Source organism: Protopterus annectens, chromosome 1.part0, assembly GCF_019279795.1.
Source record: "Protopterus annectens isolate FY-2018-M chromosome 1.part0, PAN1.0, whole genome shotgun sequence".
Taxonomy (NCBI): domain Eukaryota; kingdom Metazoa; phylum Chordata; order Ceratodontiformes; family Protopteridae; genus Protopterus; species Protopterus annectens.
This window is the reverse complement of record NC_056725.1, coordinates 1,399,662,898-1,399,687,692: the sequence shown is the minus strand read 5'-3', so window position 1 is coordinate 1,399,687,692 and position 24,795 is coordinate 1,399,662,898. Positions and strand designations below refer to the sequence as shown.

The 24,795-nt window shown below is 45.5% G+C and overlaps 1 protein-coding gene across 1 annotated transcript in view; it reads right to left on the bottom strand.

Moving 5' to 3' along the window:
- Positions 1-24,795, bottom strand: part of SNRPA (small nuclear ribonucleoprotein polypeptide A) — a 526,049-nt gene that overhangs the window by 114,359 nt on the left and 386,895 nt on the right. The window contains exon 5 of the mRNA XM_044067214.1: positions 2,745-2,918. Coding sequence (XP_043923149.1) covers positions 2,745-2,918 — 174 coding nt within the window. The remainder of the gene's footprint in view (positions 1-2,744; positions 2,919-24,795) is intronic.

Sequence of the window (24,795 nt, the reverse complement as noted above, 5' to 3'; positions counted from 1 at the left end):
TGGTCTGGGCCTAAACAACTGACGCAGTATGAATGGAAGTCTGTGTGGGATTTGCTTTCCACAGGCAAGAATTAACTTTCGGACATCGGTTACTGCAAGAATTCCCAACGTGGTACTTCGCTTTAGATGTTTTCAGCTTCAAACTCTGGTAGCGACAGACCAGCACACTTGCTAACTGCATCTGCTATGGGCTTCAAGACAAGAAAGACTGATGTGATGGCGTCTGCTGCCTTGCTTTATAGCACTGACTGCAGTCAACAAGCAACAGCAGCCAACGCAGAAAAACAGACTCTGGTATTCGGGCCGGCAGAGGGCTACCACAGCAGGTATAACCCACAGGCGATGACCAACACTGACACACATCCTTCGATACCTAGCACTAAAAAAAAAAAAAAAAAAAAAAAAAAAAAAAAAAAAAAATCAGTGCAGTGCAAGGCCAAGGTGTTCACAGTACAAAAACCACCAAAAAGGCACTAGAGACCAAAAGAATTTTTAGCGGTTAAAATTTAATTTGCTATTCATCCCAAAGACTTCCTCAGAAAATAGAGTAGAGTTTTGGGAACAAAAGCCTGGCAGAAAGGTCAGGCCAGGCCTTTTAGTGTGATTTACCTTCACAAAAACAAGCAAGGATAGTGCGTGTCTGTGTGGTATTTAACGGCCACACTTACACTTGCCCTTTCTGGATGAATATCTGGATGACCAGCATTATAAAACTCCTGAAAAAAAGGTTCAACTGGGTACCTGGAGTTCCAGAAGCAGACGGCTGGGAAGGCAGGAACACCCAACGTTCGACTGGCGGCTGAAGTTCTGAGGTCTGGGGCGCGCAGACATCACTTATGGCCCACGCTCTGCTGGCCACATCAGATGTCCCTCGCACCATACAGCAGCTGCAATCTTTTGCATACTAGCAAGACATTCGGGTAGCAAGAGGAGAAAGCTTGCATTACAAATACTGCAAAAAGCGAATAGCAGAACATACTCTATAGGGACAGTCTTAGTCCTAGGTATTTTGCAGGAAACGCTGCATATCTTCCTAGGACAGGGCCACCAATGACCACTTAGTATGGTAGATATTGTGGCCTAAAAGGCTTAGACAGCTCATTCCCCTCATCTGAGGGGGCAGTGAAATTCTACCATTTAATGTGGTAAAAGCTTTGGCAATATTTGTACCTAGTTGGGCCACCAAGAAGCACAGTGCTAGCTGGCTGCAAACTTCTGCTCTGACAGAAAAGCACAATATTTTAAGGTAGTTCTGAGTGAACCTTGGTGCCTTATGCATCTCCCTCCAAAGTCCATGCCTCCTTACTGTTGTGTAATGGCTGCAGAATGAACATGGATTCAGGCAATACATTCAAGAGTAATGACAGAACACAGACACCAGCCAAGGGCAGTCAACACCTAGCGCAGCAAGAGGGTTGTCACTTACAATGGCAGATTAACAGCGAGAGGCCTACACAGGTTCAGGGCAAAATACAGAGGTGAAATACCATACAAGAGGTTAGAGAACACAACCTCTCATTCCCAGAATACAAACACTGCAGATGGAACCATCTTGCAATCTGTGACACAGAAAACTAAAACAGGCTGACTAAGAGGGGGAGGTGATAAGTGTTAACCCAAAGTATCAAGGGACAATGTCAGGACAATTCAGTACTGTAAAGGAAAGCAGCCAAGAAACCAAGCTCGTCAAGCACAGATGAAACAGTAAGAACTAAAGGATGCACCCTCCAACCAAATGAGACCCAGGGTTGCCTTTTTCTCAGGCTGTCTCCCAGAAAAATGGACTGGAATGGAAAAAAAAAGGAGACCTATTTTTTGGTTATGATCCTCACACTGGGAAGTCTGAAAGTCAGATTTTCAACTCGAGCAAAACCACAAAACCCTCCTACTGGGTCCAGGGAATAAATCGACCACCACTCCATTAAGAGATCTACCACTTCACATTCAAAAGGATTTGGAGAGAAAAGGACAAGGTGGGGGAGCATACAACTCCAAGTTATTAGAAGCTACAGCAGAGACATGTGGACTATGGGAATTGGTAAAAAAATGCAACTGAAAAAGTGCAACTTCACCTGCCTCTGCTACCAAGAGCAGGAGCTTCCAGAAAGAAATGCTGACTTGTGAAAAGAACCACATGACTCTTCAAAGAGGGCATTCAATGTTAATCTGCTTATATATAGAAGCAGAAAATTTAGATGGTTAAAAACAATAGGTTTAGACAGACGTACTATCGAAAGACTCAGTGCTTAAAATCCTATTTTCCCTACACAAAGGCAGGTCATTTTAGCTTCAACATGATTACCTCCCAAAATGAAATGGAACACTTTTTATAAATCATTTTATAAAAGAAAAACCTCTTCCATAAATAAAACCTTTTTATAAACGTCACATGCCTGCTTTAAACTTCTGACCTTCCAAAAGTGAAGAAACTGGAAAGGTGTAGGTCTTAAGTTACTATCAGATTTTCAGTCAATGCAAGTTAGTTGGTGACTGCCCAACAAATTGATTTGTATTTGGGGGGGGGGGGGGGCAGAGTGCAAAGAGGCAGCTGAAATCAGTACCCAATTTCATTTCCACCCTGTTTCACTGCTCACCCATTTCCATCCAAAAAAAATGACACTTCACTTTCTAAACAAAAGAGTTTGCCCTTTAGATTGAGTATTACAGCACAACTTACACTTACATTTCTTTTTTCAGATCTTATTCACATGATTTTTAAACACTTTGACATATTAGATACTCACATGTGCTGGTGGTATTGGCCCCATAGGACCATGCATCATTTGGCCGTGAGAGACTGCAACAGGAGGGATGTGTCCAGGACCCATTGCTGGAGGTGGCATCATGCCAGGTGGGGGCATGTATGGAGGCTGCCCTGGCATGGACATCATACGAGGGCCTTGATTCATCTGCATTCCCTGTAATGCAAACAAAAAAATGGTTATACACTGCGCCCAGTAAAGCAAACTTAACCAGATCTTCAGAAACTATTCCAAATCTTGCCAAACAGGTCTCCAAGATAAAAAAAAATACAACAGTAACTGTGAAGACCCTACCCTTTTCATAACAAATAGAAGTTTAAAACCCCAACAGCTATAATAGCTAAAGTAATAAACGTTTAACAATTGTGTAAAGTCTTATAACCATACATGTCCTCTTCCACGTTGCAGTATTCTTACTATGGGATCTTCTACCTCAAGTGACCCGAATGTCCACTCCTACACAAAAGCTTTTAGCCTGGCTGCTGTTTGTGCATGGGACATCATATGTAGGGCCATAAACCAGGGAACTTAAAATGAGACATCTGCAAGCACAGACCTCAGAACTGCCCAGTTGGACAATAGCCTAGGAGATGCCAAGAGATGACCTTCAGACTGGGGGAATACCAGACTGTCCAAAAATGACAGTAGTGCCAGTAAGAGGCTCTGTGAAGGCCCACAGACCTGTAGATATGAAACTAGGGGGTCAGGGCAGGAGGGAAGGAATACTGCAACGTGGAAGAGAACACCTACGGTTATGGTAAGATTTTACACAAGTCTGTGTCCTATTCTCATGTTGTAGTAATCTTACTGTGGACGAGTAAAGCTCAGGAAGGGTGTAGGTAGCAGATTCCAGAAATCCTTGCAGGATTGCCCTTGCGAAACCTGCTCTGGAGATGTGGTCCAGTTTGTAATTTTGGCGAGGATATGTACAGTGGACCAGGTGGCTGCTTAAAGGATGGCAGCTGTGTTTAGGCCTTTGAATGTTTTGGAGGAAGCTACTGCTCTAGTAGAATGAGCAGTGATCCCCTGACTCAGGTCTTTTCTGTGGTACGAGTAGCAGAAACCATTTTTCCTGATCCAACAGGAACAGTTCGTAGACTGCCTTGCACAGGGCTCTGGAATGGAGGGAAAATAGAAGTTATGTTCTTACCATAACGTTCCATGTTAGTTGTCTTCTTCTCGCCTTCTTTCTTGCTGGATGGGTTCGGAGCCGACCTCGGCTCCGACTCAGCCACTCTAAAGCTCGAGAGTTGGTTCTACCGGCTCGAGGCTCCCCTTATATCCCACAATGCTAGGCGTGAATTACCTCAGATCTCGTTTGTGAGAGAGGCCCAGCTAATAATATAACCAGAAAAACTGGAAAAAGAGAATCCACCTCTATAAACAAAGGGGAAGAGGAAAAGTGACCTAAAGCCTGATCTAGGAAAATATGCACAGCAGAGCATATACCTATAGCAAAGAGGTGGTAGAAAGAGAGGTCAAAATCAAACTCCTCTAGGTCTGTCCAGGCCAGGGGGAAGGAGGGTGGGACGCAAGAAAGAAGGCGAGAAGAAGACAACTAACATGGAACGTTATGGTAAGAACATAACTTCAAGTTGTCTATCTCGCCTTCATTCTTGCTGGATGGGACCGCGTCCCTAGCACCTTGTCCCGGGTGGCCTAACGGAACAGACTCTTGAGAACAGTGGAACCAAAGTTAGCTCTATGCCTAGAAGCTAAATCCAACTTATGAGAAATGAAAGTGTGAGGAGTAGCCCAAGTAGCCGCTGCACAAATGGTGTCAATAGGCAGTCTGTCTTGGAAGGCTATAGAAGTAGCCAAAGCTCTGGTAGAATGGGCTTTAGGTTTGTTAGGCAGCTTTTGGTGTCTAATTTCATAAACAAGGGAAATCAGAGATGTTAGCCATCTAGATAATGATACCTTTGAAACTGAAAGTCCCTTTCTGCCTTCTGCATAAGAGACAAACAGCTGGTCAGATTTTCTGAATTGTTTGGTTCTATCCAAATAGTACCTTAACTGACGATGAACATCTAGCCGATGCAATTTCTGTTCAGACCTGTTAGAATATTCTGGAAAAAACACAGGAAGGTCAATGCTTTGATTTAGGTTAGACGCCCTTCAAAAAGGCTTTGCAAAGCTTGTGGGACATTATGGCAGACTCTGAAATGCCCACATGAAAGTTAGAAATAGCTGCCAATTGAACCTTAAGAGTAGAAGGAGATGAACCTGCATGGAAGAGTTCAGCTAGAAAATCAAGGACCATTTGGATGGAAGCAGTGAAAGGATCTATGTCCTTTCCTTGAGCCCAATAGTAAAGCGTTTCCACTTACTCAAATAAATCTTTCGAGTGGAAGATTTATGGGAAGCTATCAAAATATCTCTGACAGAGTGAGATATTTGAGGAAGCCTGGCTAAGGTTGGAATTGGAGGAACCAAGCAGTGAGGTTCAGAGAGGGAAGGGAGCGATGAAATTGACCCGACTGATGGATCAAAAGATCTGGAACTAGGTCCAGATGCCAAGGTCGCTCCAACAGAAATTGATGTAGAAAGGGGAACCAAACCTGTCGAGGCCAGTAAAGAGCAATGAGGATCAACGAAGCCTTCTGAGCGATAGCTTTCTGTATCACTTGAGAGATTAGTGGGAAGGGAGGAAATGCATACAGAAGTCCCCGGGGCCAAACTTGGACTAGAGCGTCTCTGCTGGGCTGGCCTGGTAAAGGGAATAGAGTGAAATAATCTCTGCACTTGCTGTTTTGGGGAGTAGCAAAAAGGTCGCAGCAAGGCTGACCCCACTTGAGAAAAATTTCTCACAGAGTCTTTCAGAGACCACTCGTGAGGCATGAGGATAGCTCTGCTCAACTTGTCCACGATTTGATTGGACTTCCCGGGGATGTGCGTTGCTATCAGAAACCGCTGAGAAGAAATCTCCCATTGCCACAGTCTGAGTGCTTCTCGACACAGGGGATAGGACCTGGTTCCGCCTTGTTTGTTGATATACCACACTACAGACATATTGTCCGTCTGGATTGCTATCGTTCCCAAGGGAAGAGAGTCTTGAAGGGCTTGCAACGCTAAAAGCACTGCTCTCATCTCTAGAACATTTATGTGCAAGTGGCATTCGTCTGGTTGCCATGTGCCCTGGACAGTTCTGCCCTGATAATGCCCCCACCCGATCAGGAGGCGTCCGTTGTCAGAGTAGCAACCGGAGGAAGGGACAAAGGGTCTTCCCAATAAGAGCTGAGGGGAAGACATCCACCACAGAAGATGATTTCTGCATGTTTGCGTAATCATGATGGTGTGGGACATCGGAAGTTGCTGGTATGACCATTGCGTGAAGAGCATCCATTGAAGGATTCTCATGTGGAATCTGGCTAATGGAAGCAGAGGTATGGCAGCCGCCATAATCCCCAACACTTTCAGAACTAACCTGGCTTTGATTCTGTTGCTGCTTAAGAGGAGCGAGACCAGTTTGTGTATGTCTGTTATTCTCTGATCTGTTAGTCTCGCAGACATGTTGACTGTCTAGATTTGCGCCTATGAAGGTAATAGTACGACAAGGCGACAAAATAGACTTTTCACAATTTATTGAAATGCCTAAATTTTGACAAATGCGAAAGGTGTAGTCCCTGGCTAATAGAAGAAGATGCTTGGTGGGAGCTGTGAGGAGCCAGTCGTCCAAATATGGAAACACCTGGAATCCTTGACGTTTCAGGTGAGAAGCTACCACTGCCATGCATTTGGTAAACACCCGGGGGGCAGTGGTGAGTCCAAAGGGCAGGGCCCTGAATTGAAAATGACTGGTTCCCAGCCTGAAGCGGAGGAATCTTCTGGAGCGTCTGTTCATTTTTATGTGATAGTACGCATCCTGAAGGTCTATAGAGCACATCCAGTTTCCCTTTCCCAATAGGGAAGGATGGACTGCAGCGTGACCATCCGAAATCTTGTTTTCTTGACTGACTTGTTCAAGATACTGAGATCCAAAATTGGTCTCCAGTCCCCTGTTTTCTTTGGAACTAAGAACCTGGAGTAGATTCCGGATCCTTGCTGGTCTGCTGGAACTGGCTGAATTGCTCTTTTTGCAAGCAGCTTTGAAATTTCCAAAGCTGCAAGATCCCTTTGAGCGGGTGGAACATCTGGAAGGGATTTTTTTGATTGGTTTGGAATGCGAACGAAGGGAATGGAATAGCCTTCGGAAATGGACTGTACCCATTTGTCTTGAGTCAGGGATAGCCAGGCTTCTGGGTACAGTGACAACCTTCCCCCGACTGCCTCCGAAGGTGGGCAGTCGGGCAACACCTCAGGGATGCTGAAAGGGCTTATCAGAGAAGGCTTCTCGATTGCCCTGGTTCTGCGGACCCCCCCTGCCTCTAGGGCGACGTCTACCATTGTTGTTCCCCCCTCTGCCTCTGGCGGGGAACAGACTCTGTGCGTCCGGCGAAGACCCTTGATTGTTTGCGGAACCACATTTTCCCACTTTTCTGACCTTTGGGGTAAGGCCTAGAAGGGGTAGAAAAACGGACTCCGACGGCAGAAAGAGTCTTGCCATCTGTCTCGCACCTAGTCAAGGTTTCTTTCACTTGAGGACCAAAAAGAGATGATCCATCAAATGGGGAATTAGTGAATGACGTTTTAAAGGGGTCCGCAAAGTTGCATAGCCGCATCCAGGCGTGCCTACATAAGGCCACACCTGTCCCTGCGGCCCTGCTCGCTCCATCAGCCGCATGAGGAGGCGCATGGAGGAGTTGGCTATGGAGTTCAGGGTAGCCAGCTGAGTGTTCATCTTGTCTTGAAAACCCGCAGCCGTAGGATCCTTCAACATGTCACTTGCTTCTTTGATCAAGTCCCTTTGAAGACTAGTAAAATGGCACAGGTAGTTCAGCGAACGCATTGCAAATGTCGCTGACGAGAACATCCGCTTCCCGTACCTGTCCATGGACCTAGATTCCTTGTTAGGTGGATGGACAGGCACTGAAGGATCAGCTAGTTCCTTCTTAGTGGCAGCAGCAACCACCATAGCATCCACAGAAACTCCTTTTGTCAGAAACTGTTTATCTGCTGGTGCTGTAATGAATTTTGAGGGTCTCCTGGGAGTGGGGTCCACTGAATCAGGAGCCGTCCATGCCTTTTTTGCTACCACCTGCATGAGGGCGTCAAAGGGGGGAGACACCCAGGAGGTGGAAGGACGAGAGCCAAACGCCTCAAGGTACACAGATTCATCCTCCGAAGGGTTGAGGACTGGCCAATTTCCCCTCTGCTTAAGGATTTCTAGAATGTCTGCAAATGAGACATCTTCAGAAGGGGAACGGGGGGAACCCTCGGAATCCTCTAAATCTGTGTCAGAGGTGACGGACTCAGGTGAGTCTGTGTTTCCTCTTACACTTTCTCTTCCGAGGGGGCTCTTCTGCCAAAACAGGAGAGGCCTCGGAAGAGGATGAGATCCCCACAGGGGATTCCTGAGGAGCTGGCTCTGCGGTCCGGGATGAGGGAGTGAGCAGACTTGACCTGAGGCACCGAAGAGGGAGGGGCGGACGGAGCCGACTGTGGAGTAGAACCAGGTTCTAACACACTCCGCATGACCTCGAACGCACCCCTGTCAGGCAGAGCCAGAGGTCCCCACTCCGAAAAGCTAAAAACCTCCCTCGGCACCGACAGTGATGGCTCCGAGGCCGATGTCGGAGCCGAACTCACCAGCGCCGAAGCCCCGAGAGGGAGAGCGGGGTCAGACAAGGGTCCGATGCCACTCACCCCCTCGGAGCCGACGATGGAAGTCCGGCGACGAGATTCCTCTAAGGAAGAAATCGGAGCCGACGATGGAGCCGAAGACAATTGTATCGGCTCCGACGCTACCACAGTCTCGGTTCCGAAACGCCCCGGCTCCGAGCTCAACGGAGTCGGAGGAGGAACATGAGGGACAGGGGCAGGCATAGACTGATGAGTCGGGCTCTGAAGCATTTGGGCCACTGCCTCGGACTTAAGTCAACTCACTACCCTCTGAAGGTCATGGTCCGACAGCCTCGATGACCTAGAGGAGTGAGATCTATGGCTCTGTTCAGACAGCAGAGGAGATGCTGGAGCCGAATGAACGGAGCCAAGGGATGGTGACCTAGACCTCTTTCTAGATGTCGGTTCCGAAGGTCTGGTCGGAACAGACACAGGAATTTCTAATACCTCGGCTCCAGCCGGAGCCGAGGAAACCACAGAAACTGTAGACTGAGACTCATCGGCTCCAGCCGGAGCCGATGTAGACGGAGGTTTCGTAGCCTTAGGTCTCGGCTCAGTAGCTGGAGCAGAGGACCTAGAAGCCTTGGAGGGCTTTCCCGAAGAGACAGTCAGGGAACCCTCAGGCTTGAGTAAACCTCTCAGAATCAGTTTGTTTTTTCTTTCCTGCAGGACCCTGGGGCTGAAGCCGTGGCATACAGCACAGGAGTCCTGCAGGTGCAAAGGCCCCAGGCAGTAGACACAAGAAGTGTGACCGTCTGTCAGACATTTTCTGACAGCACGAGTCACACTTCTTGAAGCCTGAGACCTTTGAGTCTTTAGACATTTAGAAAAGTGTAATCACACACACCCAGTCAAACACACTGATTACACCCTATCCTATTTTAAACTCAAAAATTAAAACAAACTACCAAGTTTTAAATTATGAGAAAAAAAACACACACACACACCACTAGGGGATGGAAGAAAGAAGGCCTAAAGGCCCGAGGGAAGAACTTATAAGTTCTTGAGGAAAAAATGGGAATTTAGAGAGAAAGGGGGGGAAATTCCACTAAACTAAGGGAAACAAGTGTTAAAATTAAAATTAAAGGGGTTTAAGTATACTAACTTTAATCTAAAGTTACTCACCAAGAAGCCGGTAGGAACCAAACACCTCGATCGCTGTAGCGGCAAACGAGATCTGAGGTAATTCACGCCTAGCATTGTGGGATATAAGGGGAGCCTCGAGCCGGTAGAACCAACTCTCGAGCTTTAGAGTGGCAGAGTCGGAGCCGAGGTCGGCTCCGAACCCATCCAGCAAGAATGAAGGCGAGATAGACAACTTAACATCAGTGGATTTGATTTTTTGATGGACTTGGTTTTGTCCAGATAAAATCTTTGTCTGGAAATGGCGTCGGCTGCGTCTTGTATACCAGTCGCACTGACGTCAGGAAAGAAACAGACAACAGACGCCAGACCTAGACTTTGGAATTCGGCCGACCAAGGACCTGTACAGTTTTGTACCTACCATAAATGTAGATGTTCGAAGATCCACATTGCTGCAGTCCTAACACTTGGGTAAGTCCGCTGTCCCAGTCGGCCCGAATACCAAAGTATAAGGCTGACGTCGGTCAAGGCGCATTTGTCTGACATCAGGACGTCAGGGTACAAATGCGCATGACCGACGTCATATCCTCAGTCTTTTCTTGCCCCAGATGTCAGAAGACCCTAAAAAGATAAGGCCAAAACCAAAAAACACCAAAACACTCCTGTACCTAATATATGTACAATATATACAAATTTACAAAAAATAGAACCTCACCCACACAACCACCCCTAAACACAGAGGGAAGGAGGGAGGGAAATTGGACTGCAGCAATGTGGATCTTGAACATCTACATTTATGGTAGGTACAAAACTGTACTATGTTCTTCATCTCACATTGCTGCAGTCCTAACACTTGGGTAGAATCCCAAAGCAGAGGTAAGGGAGGATGGCTAAACTATAATGAGGCAGGAGCTGCCAAAATGCCCTGCAACACAGCAGTGGCAAAACCAGCCCTGGACTTAGAATAGAGAGGAAGGTGGTAATGCTTGGAGAAAGTATGCACTGAACTCCAAGTAGCTGCCTCCAAAATATCCTTAGTTGCCACCCCCCTTAGAAATGCTGTTGAGGTGGCAGTAGCCCTAGTGGAATGAGGCCTAATCCCAGCTGGAATCTCCTTGCCATGATGGGAGTAACAGAATGCAATGCAAAACCCAATCCACTTAGATATAGTTTGTTTTGACACAGGCTTGCCCTGAGAACTCAAAGCAAAAGAAACAAACAACTGCTGAGACTGCCTAAAATCCCTAGTCCTGCTTAAATAATAACGCAACTGCCTGTGTACATCTAAAGTGTGCAAAATCTTTTCCCCCCTATTTTGGGGATCTGCATAAAAAGTAGGCAAATGAATAGTTTGGTGTAAAGCCACACTAGAAACCACCTTAGGCATAAATGACGGATTAGTACGTAATGATACCCTATCCTTATGAAAAATCAAAAAAGGCTCAACCGCCATAAGGGCCTGCAATTCAGAAACCCTTCTTGCAGAAGTAATGGCCAACAAAAAGCAGTCTTCCATGACAAGTATTTCAACTCAGCAGTAGCCATGAGGCTCAAAAGGTTGTAGAGTAAGTTTCTCCAACACAAAATTGAGGTCCCAAGCAGGAGTAGGAGCTCTACGTGGGGGTCTTGTATTCTTTGCCCCTCTAAGAAATTGCTTGAACAAAGGATGAGAAAACAATGGTGGGTCACAATCATAGTGAGCTGAAATTGCTGCAGCATGAATCTTAATGGAAGAGAAAGACAAACCTTTGTCCAATAGCTCAGTAAGATATTGAAGAGCCACACTCAAATTAGGCTCAGAAACATCCAAATCCTTTGCTGCACTCCAAAATAAAAATCTCTTCCATTTTTCTGCATACACTTTACGTGTACTAGGTCTTCTGGCTTCCATAATCACATTCAAAAACTTGTTGAGGAAGTTGAGACCTGCTGTGGTTCAAAACAGAATATGCCAGGCTGTTAGATGGAGAGTGAAGCTTGACATTGAGTAGATGACCGTCCCTCTGAGACAAAAGGTGTGGAATTAAAGGTAAAGGCCATGGAGGCTTTCTTACCAGATTCCTCAGTAATGGGTACCAGTGTTGCCGAGGCCAATCTGGAGCTATCAAAATCATCCTTGGCTTGTCTTGTCTGACCTTTAGGAGTACCTTTGGGAGGAGATGCAGAGGTGGAAAGGCATACACATGAAGATTTTCCCAACTGAACGAAAGAGCATCCACTTTCCAAGCTGTGTGATGAAACCTTTCGTGCAAAACTTTGGCTGCTGGTGGTTAAGAGGGGAAGCGCACAGCTCTATGTCTGGAGTTCCCCATGACACTGTCAATTTTGAAATACATGAAGATCCAGTTTCCACTCGTGGGGATCCATGATTTGCCTGCTTAACACATCTGCTAAGGAGTTCTGTGCTCCTGGCAGAAACCTCGCCTGAAGAGTAAGCTGCAAGCTGAGCGCAGTCTCCCACAAAATCATTGCTTGCCTGCATAGAGGATAAGAATGTGTTCCCCCTTGCTTGTTGATGTACCACATGACAGTTGTGTTGTCTGTTAGAATCAACACCTGCCCTGGAAGAAGTAACTCCTTGAAAGCCATCAATGCAAACTGGACTGCTAACATCTCCTTCATGTTGATATGTAGATGCTGTAGTCTGGCAGGCCACTTGTCTTGTATCCACTTTCCATTCAGATGAGCTCCCCAAGCTATGTCTGAGGCATCTGTCATTAGAATCGGACTCTCCTCTGGCCGGGTCACAGAGAGTCCCTTGTTTAGGTGACATTCCTGAGCCCACCACAAAAATTCCTTTTGAATGCAAGGTATTTGAATGACAGTGTCCAGATCCTGGCAGTGCTGTGTCCATACATTTTTGAGATACCATTGTAGCTTCCTCATATGCAGTTTGGCATTGGGAAGCACCAGAATACAAGATGCCATGAACCCTAATGCTTGAAGGACTGTCCTTGCAGTCAGCACGGACTGATGAGATAGTTGATGGAAGTAAAGGGATAGACTCTTTTGTTTGTCCGGGGTTAAAAAGGCCATCTGGGCTGCTGTATTCAGTCTCACACCCAGAAAGCACATGTCTTGAGAGGGTACTAGACTGGACTTTATTTCGTTCACAGAATACCCCAGGCATCTTAGCACTGCTATCACATATTCCAGATGCTGAAGAAGCTAGTCCTTTTCTTGAGCCAGAATCAGACAGTCGTCCAAGTAAGGATAGATTTGTATTCCTTTTAGCCTGAAAAAAGCTACAACTGGAGCCAGAACTTTTGTGAATACTCTGGGCGCAGTAGATAAGCCAAAGGGCAATGCAGAGAACTGATAATGGGTATTTCCAGCTCGGAAACGCAGATACTTTCTGCAACTGAGTCCGATAGGCACATGAAGGTAAGCCTCCTTGAGATCTAAAGTTACCATCCAGTGATCTTTGCCCAGCAGAGGTAAAAGCTGTTGTAACGTCAACATTTTGAACTTGGGAATGTCCAAATAAGTGTTGAGGATAGACAAATCCAAAATTGGTCTCCACGTGTTCCCCTTTTTTGGTACTAGGAACAGGCGAGAATAAAATCCTAGGCCCCTTTCTGGCACAGGAACCGGCTGAATGGCCCCTATCTGGAGCAACAGAGAAATTTGCTTGTGAGCCTCTTTTCTTTGTATAGGAGGAATGTCTGGCATGCCTTTGAAAGGAGGCAAGGTATGGAAATAAAACCTGTAACCGTGGTGAGCGATATCCAATACCCATCTGTCTTGGGTAATAACACTCCAATTTTCTTTGAAAAGTGCCAGCCTTCCTCCCAAAGGTGCTGCCAGACGAGAAGGCTCTGGCAGCTGAAGAGGCAAGTCATTGGGTCTGCTTACGAAAGGACTGACCCCTGCCCTCACCAGAAGACTGGGCAGGCGAACTGCCTGTTCTAGGCCTAAAGAACCTTGAGCTCTGCCCCTACCACGTCTAGATCTACCCCTAGACTGAGAATCATAAGAAGGATAAGTCCACCCCTTAGTAGGCCAATTTCTACTAAACTTTGGAGGCTGAACCTGCAAAAAGTCTTTAACAGTCTGCATAGACTTAGCCTTGTCCTCCATTTTCTTTAAAACTGCGTCCACAGGCACCAAATAACACATCAGATTGTAAAGGAGCATCTAAAATCCTTGTCTTTACATGTTCAGCTAAATTCTGATCCCTGAGCCAGGCGTGCCTGCGAAGAACAGAACCAGTGGCTGCCACCCTCGAAGAGGCCTGTACAGCATCAAAACCACATTGCAAGGAATGCTTACCCACCTGTTCAGAAACATGAACTAAATCCTGCAACTCTTTACACTCAATACCTTCCGCCAGAGCATCTACCTTAGACTTCAAATGTGAAAGGAGATAATTTTGGTATTTCAACATGTGAAACTGGCAATTCAAAGCCCTCATGGCTAAAGTGGAAGAAGTATACACCTTTTTCCCCCATCTATCCAAAGCCCTTGCCTCTATCAGAAGGAACAGGATTTTTAACAACAGAAGCCTTAACACCTTTAGGGCCCTGAGAAACAGTTTCTGGGTCTGCCCTAGGACTCTTAAAAAGATACTTATGAGCTTCAGGCACCCTATAATACCTGTCCGGTTTAACTGGGGCAGGAGGCAAAGAATCAGGGTTCAGGAAAGCCTCTGCAAAAACATCCTCTACCACATCCGGAACAGGAGGTATAGCTAAAGGCCTATGCTGGGGTAGAAACAAAAATTCCCTAAGCCTTTTCCTAGAATCAGAGAAATCTTGACCTTCCCATTTAAAATGCTCCCTCATGGAATGAAGAGTCTCTGAAAAAGAAAAATCCTCAGGAGGAGAAGCCGAAGGTGTAGAGTCATCCACATCAGAATCAGAATAAGGAGGATACTCCTGCAAGTCTTCAGCCGAAGACTCAGAAGCCTCCGAACACTGCTCTAAACTCTCAAGCTCAGGTTCCACCCTAGGCCTCTTATCAGGGGGGGGGGGGGTATAGAACCTCTAATCATAGTAATCAAATCTTCTGCCATTTTAAGCATGTTTCTTAGGCAGAGACCCTGAAGAACTAGGGGAGACCCCCACTGAAGTTAACCCTGGCCTGCCTCTAGAAGGAGCCTTGGAAACAGAAGGGGAGGGCCTAACCACCTTAGGAAGGGAGGGGACAACAGCTACCTGAGAAGCCCCTTCAGCCTGGCCTACCTCCTGAGAGGACACATCTTGTAACAGTAAAGTCTCTCCCTGAGAATCCAAAGGAACTTCTGGTAGAACCACCGGCTCCACCGAGCCCCCTAAAGAACAGACGTCCGGGACAGACTGTTCTTCCACCCTAGGCTTCGCTGCTTTGTCCTTGCGCTTTTTAGATGAAGCGGGCGTCGGAGCATCCGACGGCATGTTGTAATTACAACGCTTCCCAAAAACTAACCTGGCACAATCTAATCTTCTTAATAGTGCGTTTGTTAAATCTAGCACAAGAGCGACAGCCAACAACGTCGTGCTCAGGCCCTAAGCAAGGTATACACAATGTATGGTAATCTCTATGAGGTATCTGTTTCCCACAAGAAATACAGTTATTCACTTTCTGACATCCGGTTAAATACTGAGGCAAGAAAAAACCAAAATATTCCCCAACGGGGTACTTAGCCAACTTTGATTCGGTCTGAAACTCCGACTTCAGAAAATTTCAGAACGCCAACCTGCACTCTCAACACTGCTTCTGCATCGGACCATGCGGCAAAAAAGACTGAGGATATGACGTCGGTCATGCGCATTTGTACCCTGACGTCCTGATGTCAGACAAATGCGCCTTGACCGACGTCAGCCTTATACTTTGGTATTCGGGCCGACTGGGACAGCGGACTACCCAAGTGTTAGGACTGCAGCAATGTGAGATGAAGAACATCCCATCTGTGATTACTGCAGCTGTATGCACGATGAACATCAGTGGATTTGATTTTTTGATGGACTTGGTTTTGTCCAGATAAAATCTTTAATTGTCTGAACATCCAGGAGTATAGTATTCTCTCACTGTCATTCTGGGGAGAGGAGAAAAAGGGTGGTAAGTGAATGGACTGATTTAGTGATAGCTCGTTGACCACCTTGGGCATGGAGGGGTTGGTGCGCAGGGTCACCCCGACTTTATGGAAGATACTGTAATGAAGGCATGCCATGAGGTGCCTGCAACTCAGATCTTGCTGAAGTGAGGGCTAACAGCAAAACTGTTTTCCATGTGCACATCTGCAGGGATGCAGAAGATCCTGGTTTAAATGGAATCGGCACAAGTTTCTCCAGAATATAAAATTTAGGTCCCAGTGTGGTGGGGTAGGCTTTCTGGGTGGTCTTATGCACAAGACCCCTTTTAAGAACAATTTAACATCCAACCTGGAGAGTAAAGGAGGTTCCAGAGGTAAGCAAGCACAGAGGTGTAGGCAAGCAGAGGTGCACTTTCACTTAAGAGTATGAAAGATCTGCTTTAATCAGTTCACACATACAAGCTAAGACTAAAGGGACAGCCACTAGAAGGGGGTCCTTGTCTTTGGTGACACCGCTTGGAGAATCTCTTCCATTCAGAGATGCAAGATCTCTCTTTATTATGTTTCCTGGCCTCCTGCAAGATGGAAAGCACATCCTCTGTGCAGCAGTGTCTGAAGGGTACGAAAAGTTTCACCTGGAGAGTTAGGCTCAACATGTCTAGGTGTGGATGGATGACAGTTCCCCTCTGTTGTGCGAGTAGGTACACCTTGTGAGGTAACTTGTGGTGACTGCCCCTTGGCAAGGGATTGTAGAACCAATGCTGCCTTGGCCAGTAGGAAGTCACCAACAAGATTTTTGACATCTCTCCTGATCTTCAGCAGGACTTTCTGAATGAGAGTCAAGGGTGAAAAGGCATACAGAAATCATCCCTTCCATGGGATGAAGGCATCCACTCTCCAAGCTACAGGAGTGGTGTTTGGTACAGAATTGTTAGTTTGTTCTGGGAGGCCACAAACAAACCTATACGTGGTGTACCCAAATCTGTGGACAATGTCTAGGAAAACTTACCTGTGTAACATTCACTCATGATGCAGAGAATTATCTGCTTAGAGCATCTGCCTGAAGGTTGTCCTGGGAAGGGATGCATGTTACCTGAAGAGATTTGAGGCTAATTCCCAAATTTGCATTGTCAGCCTCCATAGAAGGTAGGACCTGGTCTCCACTCGTTTGTTGCCTGTGAAGATCAGCAGAGGGCCTGGGCAAGGAGAAAAGCCTTCAGGGCTAAATGAACCACCATCATTTCCCTGACTGATATGTTTCCTTAAGGGGGATGCCTGCCAAGGTGCATGTACCTAGAAGTCCATTCATGGTAGCCCCCAGCCCAGAACCAAAACATGTCTGCATATGTTGGAGCTGGTGTCTGAGGAAGGAGGGAATAACCCTGGATTCTTTTGAACCTGTTGTATCCACCACCTTAGTTCTGTGTGCAGACAAGGTAGGAAGGGTATTTGGAAGTCTAGAGGATGGCTGTGCTGGGATCATACATTCTTTAAATACCACTGTCTGTAGCTTCCTCATGTGCATCCTGGCTAGGGGAAGCATAGGGATGGAGGCTGCCATAAGACCTAGAAGGCGAATAAACAGTCTTGCTGACAACTGGTCTATCTGGAGGTCCTGGAAATGGTTTGTCAGGGAGATTACTTTGTGTTGGGGTAAAAATGTTTTCATTAGGTCTGTCCAAATGCTGCACCCCCAGGAAGACCTAGTCTTGTCCTGGGGATAAGGATGACTTGGGGAGGCTCAGTGTGAAACAGTCTGAAGCAGGGACAGAAGCAGAAATTGAGGGTTTCTTTCTGCAAGAATTAGAATATCGTCCGGGTAAGGAGAATATCGGTATGCCCTTGCAGAAGGCTATGATGGGAGCTAAGCATTTGGTGAAAACCCTAGGTGGAGTGGACAAACCAAAAGAGCAAGGCAGTAAATTAAAAATCAGAGCAAGGCCCAGCAAAGTTGAAGTATTTGTGGTATGGGTGTATGGGGATGCGGAGGTAAGCCTCCTTAAGGTCCAAAGTGGCCATGAATGCTTGTGGCAATAGTGGAAGCATGGTCTGCAGGGACAGCATTCTGAAAGAGTGAACTTTTAGAAAAAGATTTAGAACGGGATTTAGAACGGATAAGTCCAGGATTGGTCTCCATGGTCCATTTTTTTTGGCACTAGGAAAAGTCTGGAGTAAAAACCTTTTTCCTTCTTGTCCTAATGGGGCAGGTTCTATTGTGCCCATTGATCCTGAATAATGTGGGGAATTAGGCAAAGCTGATTGTTGGGTGGAAGAGGAATGCCTTGTGGGGTGGGTCCTCCCTGCCAGGATGGATTCAGGAATTAGGCAAAGCTGATTGTTGGGTGGAAGAGGAATGCCTTGTGGGGTGGGTCCTCCCTGCCAGGATGGGAAATGTATTTTTCCACTATTGCCAGCACCCAGCAGTCTGTGGTGATTTCCAAAGGGGCAGACGGCGAGATGGGAGAAGAGGCGAGGTGGGCAAGGCAGTCATGCATTGTTGCCATTATTTCAGTCCTGAAAGGACCGTTTTTGGGCTGGCTGAGAAGAGGTACTCCTTGAAGAGGATTGCCTCCTATCTAGTCCTTTTCCTATGCCTGTTGGCAGGTGTGGTCACAGAGGGGGCCCTTCTACCATAGGATGTTTTAGCAGGATAATTTCTATAGTACTTGGGTATGGGAGAAACCAGGTGTTTAATATATTGTAGCTCTCTGCTGCTCTTCTGTAGATTTTTAAAAAGCTCTGCAGACTGCTTACCAAACAGAAGTTTATCATCAAGAGGAGCATCTAGGATTTTGGACTTAATCTTCTGGCAGTGGTTGGAGCCCAAGGCCAGGAGCATCTACGCAGAATTAATGTAGGTGCAGCTGATCTAGCAGAAGCCTCTCCTACATAACTGCATCTGATAGAGTGCCTCTCTGGGATGCCAGGAGCAGCTTAGATACTACTTCAGTTTTTTTAGGAGTCAGGGAGTTCGGATGTGTAGAGGCTTGGGATACCAAGTCCAAGGCATATTTTACCACGTGTTAGTTAATTGCTCTGAAGGCCAGGGTATAATTTCACTGTCTTTATCTGAAGGTTAAAGATGAAGGGGGCATATTTTACCACGTGTTTGGTAGTTAACTGCTCTGCAGGCCAGGGTATAAATTCACTGTATCTGAAGGTTAAAGATGAAGGGAGCAATCTAGATTATCTGGGGCCACAGCTATAACAGGGTCTGCAAGAGAGGGGGTTTACCAGGAATTTGTGGTCAGGCACTTTACAGAAATGGTCTTCTCTTTGGGGCAGGTGGCTGAGAGGATGTAGGCCTAATGGCCATGAAGGCCAGCATCAGGATCACTCAGACTTGCCAGTCCAGTTGTCCTTCAGGAGGGGTAAATAAATGTTAAGTTTTTTGTCTTTTAAAAGGATTAGTTTTCAGAGACCATAGGCCTTTATTCTGGGGCCTTATCAAAGGAAGGAGACTCCGATTCCAGAGATCCAGAAGGGCATCTGGTAGGACCTGGTTCTCCCTAGACAACAGAAATAACGTCAGACATCTCTGCATATGTGCCACCCAGCACTTTGGATACAGCTACCTTGAGGGGAGCCACAGAAGCAGATGGTGCTAGCGGACATCCCTCAAACCCTATACTGGTGGGGCATTAGACGATGGAGAGGCAGTGGTGGTAGGCTGCAAAACTTTGGCCTTTTGCTTTGGTGGTTCTATTGGGTCAGCAGATTTCTGGATCCATCCTAAGGGCTAGCTTCTTAAGCCTTTGATTTTTTAAGTACAGGTTAAGGGCAGTCAAACAGCTTCTAAGAGTTCTAGGGACAAAGGACTGGCACATGGAGCAGGAGGGTTAGGTCATGTTCACGGCAGAGAAAAGAATCAGTCATGGGTGTCCTCATGTGGAATTGGACACCCGCATCAGCATTTACCCTTCTTAGCTGACATCAGCTAATGTAAAACCAGCAAATCACGTTGAAGCAATTAATATAAGAGAAATCCCCAACAGGATACTTTGCTTTAGACTTCTTGATAGAGGAGTGATTCAACCAATCTGACATTCAACAGCGGCAGAAACGTCCAGTCTGTGCATGCAGACATCACATTTAAGGACCCTGGTTTATGGCTCTACGTGTGACATCCCACACACCAACACAACCAGGCTAAAAGCTTTTGTATAGGAGCAGACGTTCAGGTCGCCTGAGGAGGATCCCACAGTAAGAATACTGCAACATGAGAATAGGACATCCAACAAAATATTTCAAAGCAAATATGCAAAAGATAGTCATTGCATATAAGCACACATACTTCCCTCAAGTAGCATAGCAAGTATAACAGATATAGAACTTCAAAAATATTCTGTTATCACCAGCAATGCTGTCAGCTGTACCAGATTCAGGCATTCAAGTACAGAAGTGGACTCTCCAGAACCAAGCAAGGCACTTTTTTTATTCCAGTCTTTTTGGTTAATCAAAAACCTACAAGCAGAGAACTTCGGGGCTTCTGTTCTGCTGTGAGAGTGCACTCAATGCCCAGCCTCTTACTAGCAAACAGAAAACAACCCATCTAGGTTGCAGGGAAGTGCATCTAAATTCATATCACTGGTCACAACCTGCTAAGAATAATGACATCAGCATAAAAGTACCACACCATTGTTCAAAAGACTCATGTCAAATTACCATCACAAATACTAGCTTACAAAAAGGTCAGGCTGAAAGCGCTTCCAATGAACACTTTTTGCAGGGGCAAACAAGCCTGCACTCCCCCCACAAATACACTCAACTCTGAAGGAATGAGAACCTTCCACTACTGCTGAAATTGCTCTTGGCAAGATTCTGTACAGCCATCACTCCAAGACCTTGCTTTTGACTACAGGTTCTCCAAAAAATACTCCATTAGGGTCACTCTTGCCACCCAAAGGACATGTACAGGTGCCCTCTTAGGAGAGAAAAAAATGCTATTAGAAGTATGCACTATAACAAAACTCACTACAATGATAAAAACCAAGATGCGGCTAATTTTATTCCAAGCCATTACCTGAATACTAGCCTTAACTATTGTAACCACTAAACATGCCATTCAACCAGAATTAAATAGAAAAGCACATGGAACTTACAGATGTGCTCAATATTAAGACAGTAGTGAACAATTTTAGAGTGTTTCTCCTTGCTGGTAATAGCCTATAGGAATCTCAACTATAAATGCAAGACTGGTCAAGGGTCTAACCATAATATCTTAAGATATTATGGTTATTTAACTGAAGTAGCAAAACCTGCAACTGTAGCAGAAAGAAAAATCTATAATGGCAAAGTGTAGAAAACAAAAATGTGAAGAGCTGTAATACCTGGTAACCCAGCAAAGTTGTTGAATCAAAATCGGAATCCACTTTTTTGATTTGAAATGCAGTACATCCATGGTCAAAAACTACCAATTTTTGAGTGTAAATATTCAGTAGCTTTTGTGAATACAAATAAAAATAAATTAAAAATCAAATTAGTACCATCATGGTTTAGGACTAATTTTATTTTGTACAAAAGCAGGGCAGATGAGCACAGTGCTGGTTAGCAGAGTGTTGCATTCAGATTTTATATAGCCATGGGACAGTAAGGTTTATTAACATGTGGGAATCACCTTTGCGTCCACATTTTCATATCCCTTAAACAGCATGTTTGAAGGCAAGTTCTCTCCTGTAAGACTTCTAACATATATAAAAATATAAAAAAACTGTCATGACAACAATGTTAGACCCACTGTTTAATATTCTTCCTGTGTACTGTTTTCATTTTAGTTACAGTTTGTGTGTGGTTAGTCGCACTATTAGCAGGCGCAAGGGAAGGCGCCTGCGCAAGGGAAGGCGCCTGCGCAAGGGAAGGCGCCTGCGCAAGGGAAGGCGCCTGCGCAAGGGAAGGCGCCTGCGCAAGGGAAGGCGCCTGCGCAAGGGAAGGCGCCTGCGCAAGGGAAGGCGCCTGCGCAAAACGTATTATAATACCATTTTACTCTGTGCCTGTGTACAAGGAGACAAAATGGATGCTGCTGTGGCAGACGAGGGGGAAGGCCAATACGAGGGTAGAACTAAGTGGGTGATGGGAGCTCGGGGAACATAATAGGGGATGTAGTGAAAGAGTGCTATTGGATGTAATGAAATATGACGTGGGCATGACCAGGGCCAGTAAGGAGGATAAGGGGTGGGGGGAAAACATAGTATGTAGTGGATGAAGGGGTAATAACCTGGGTCAATGAGAAGGGATGGGGCATGAGTGCCAATCTGGTGAAGTAGGAGGGGAGCGGGGAGGTGTTATCCAGGGGAGGGGGTGAACAGTCCAATCTGGAAGCAGTACCAGGGCCTGCCAAAAAAGGAGGCCAATGGAATTGCTAGGGGGTGTGTGAGAGTGGGCAGAAACTTGGGAGTACGGATACTAGATTGGTGGGCTAAGGGTGTAAGAGGACGAAACGATCTCTCCTTAGTGCGTGTATTGAAAATTGTGACTAGAGCTACATTAAATAAAATAAGTGACTAGAGCTATATGAAATAAAACAAGATAAAATTAAAGTGTGGGGGTAGCATGTGGTAATTTTTAGAAAATCGCACGGTAAACAAAACAGACCATTAGAAATAGACGAAAGAACGTGGAGGGCATAACCTGAATTAATATTAAGTTACCTTAAATAAAACTAAATTAAAAACCAGTCCTGGGTGTAGTTCACTGGGCCAACGCTTTTGTTTTAATCTGTTTCAGATACGCCTGCAGATCTTAATACCCAGTTAAGTGAAGTAAAGTTGGATAAAATAAAAGTTTAAAATTTTAACACATAGCCCATACCAGAGAAATTGTGGGCTTATATTTAGAGTCTGCGTCCATAACCTTGAGTAAAGTGTTGACTACAAGTGGGGGTAGTGTGAGAAAACATAGTGGGTCATGTGAGAAAACATAGTAGGAAAACAATGAAAATCATTGTAAAAAAACAAGACTAAATCCCCGGTGTTGTTCCAGGGGACAGCCCTTTTGCTTTTTCTTCAGACTTGCCTGCGGAAAGTAACAGAAATTGATGCTGAGACTAGATGCAGTATTAAATGGTCAGAAGTAAACATAATAAAAATAAAACCAGACCCATAAAATAAAGTGGCGTAAAATAAATGAAGTTGCACTTTATTGCACTATTATTCGGTCACAATCCAGTTATAATATTGTTCGCAGCAGCTTGAGGTCAAGCTCGACTTCAGCATAATGCATTAAGAGTTGATATTAATATTAAATTGTGAAGGTGCGTCTAATAGCTGGTGTGGTGTGTTGAATTACAATGCAACTAACATAGTAAAAATATATGGTACTACACCCAGAACGCAAACATTTAAAACATGAATTCAATTAAATCGGTCACAACAAAACACAAGTAAAAAAAGATAAAAACCCCGGTGTTGTTCCAGGGAATAGCGCATTCGATTCAACTTTCTCAGATCTGCTTAAAGAAACCAAATATTAGAATAGTAAAAATTTTACTCTATGCCACAGAAATGGCGGGCTTATTTCAAAACCAAGGAATTGAGATAGTGTTCTCTACGCTAGAGAAATGACGGCAGAGATCGTAGCCTCCTCTCTTCCGTCCTTAGCCTGCCAATCTGGCATCCATACTCCAACTCTGCCCGCCCACACACTAGCAATTCCATCGGCCTCAGTTTTTTGACGGGCCCTGGTACTGCTTCCCGATTGGACTGTTGACCCCTCTGTCTTCTCCCCACCCCTGGATAACCCCTCCCCACTCCCCTCCCACTTTGCCCCATTGGCTCCTCACGCCCCATCCACTCTCACTGGCCCAGGTTATTACCCCTCCAATACGTACTACTGTTCCCCCCCCCCTTTATCCCCCTTACTGGCCCTGGGCATGCCCACATCACATTTCACGACATCCAATAATACCCTTACATTACACCTATGTTCCCAGAGCTCTCGTCACCCACTTAGTTCTACCCTCCTATTGGACCTCTCGCCTTGTCCACCACAGCCAAAGCAGCATCCATTTTGTCTCCTTGTACACAGGCACGGAGACAATTATAAATATACATTACACACCAATGCCATTTCCCTTAAAGTTTTTAATTAAACTGAATAAAATGCTTTTACAACACTCCACACCAACTCTACTTCCCTTACAAAGTTTAGAATGAAGTAAAATGCCCCGATACTTAAAAACTGTTAATAGTGCGACTAACTGCACACAAGCTAAGAGAAAATGAATGAAACAGGAAGAACCGTGGATCTAACATTGGTGTCATGACAGTTTACACACACACATATACATACACATACACACACACACACACACATATATATACATATATATACATACATATACACACACACACACACACACATGTACTTTATAACACAAACATTAACTTCAACTAAAAGCACATACACCATAAAGGCTTTTGAGCACAGTGAAGGAAAGAGGTATATTAAAGAAAGGGGGCTGGCGGGTGGGTAACTGACTGCAACAGTGAATACGCTCCAACATCATTACATTTGGGGAGAATCCCAAAGCTATGGATGGGAGGATGTAATCAAACAGCATTAGGAACAGCTAAAAGGCCCTGCAGGACTGCAGTGGCAAACCCTGCCCTGGATTTAGAAAAGGGGTAAATTGTAATGCTTTGTGAACGTATGAACTGAGCTCCAAGTAGCAGCTTCTAGAATGTCTCTGGTAGAAACCCCTCTGAGAAAGGCTGAAGTAGAAGCAGCCCTGGTGGAATGGGATCTTATCCCCTTGGGCACAGGTTTACCATTGTGCAAGCAGCAGAAACTACTACAATGGCTTATCCATTTTGAAATCTAGTCTGCTTTGATATAGCCTTCCCCTCTCTGTTCCTGCAGCAAATGCCACCAGAAGTTGCTCAGACTGAGATTTTGTCCTGTTTAAGTAGAATCTTAGTTGTCTGTGTACATCCAATGAATGCTGAATCCGCTCTTTTGTTCTGCAGACTTGGGGAAAAAAGTTGGCAGGTGAATGGTCTGGTTAAGAGCCACACTGGATACCACCTTAGGCATAAAATGATTGGTCCAGAGGACCACCTTGTCCAGGTAAAAAATAAATGCTCCACTGCCATAAGAGCCTGTAGTTCTGAAACCCTTCTAGCTGAAGTGATTTCTAAAAGAAAGGCAGTCTTCCAAGAAAGAAATTATATTTGCAATAGCACCTGGTTCAAAAGGAGGTAGGTTGAGTTTTTCCAGCAC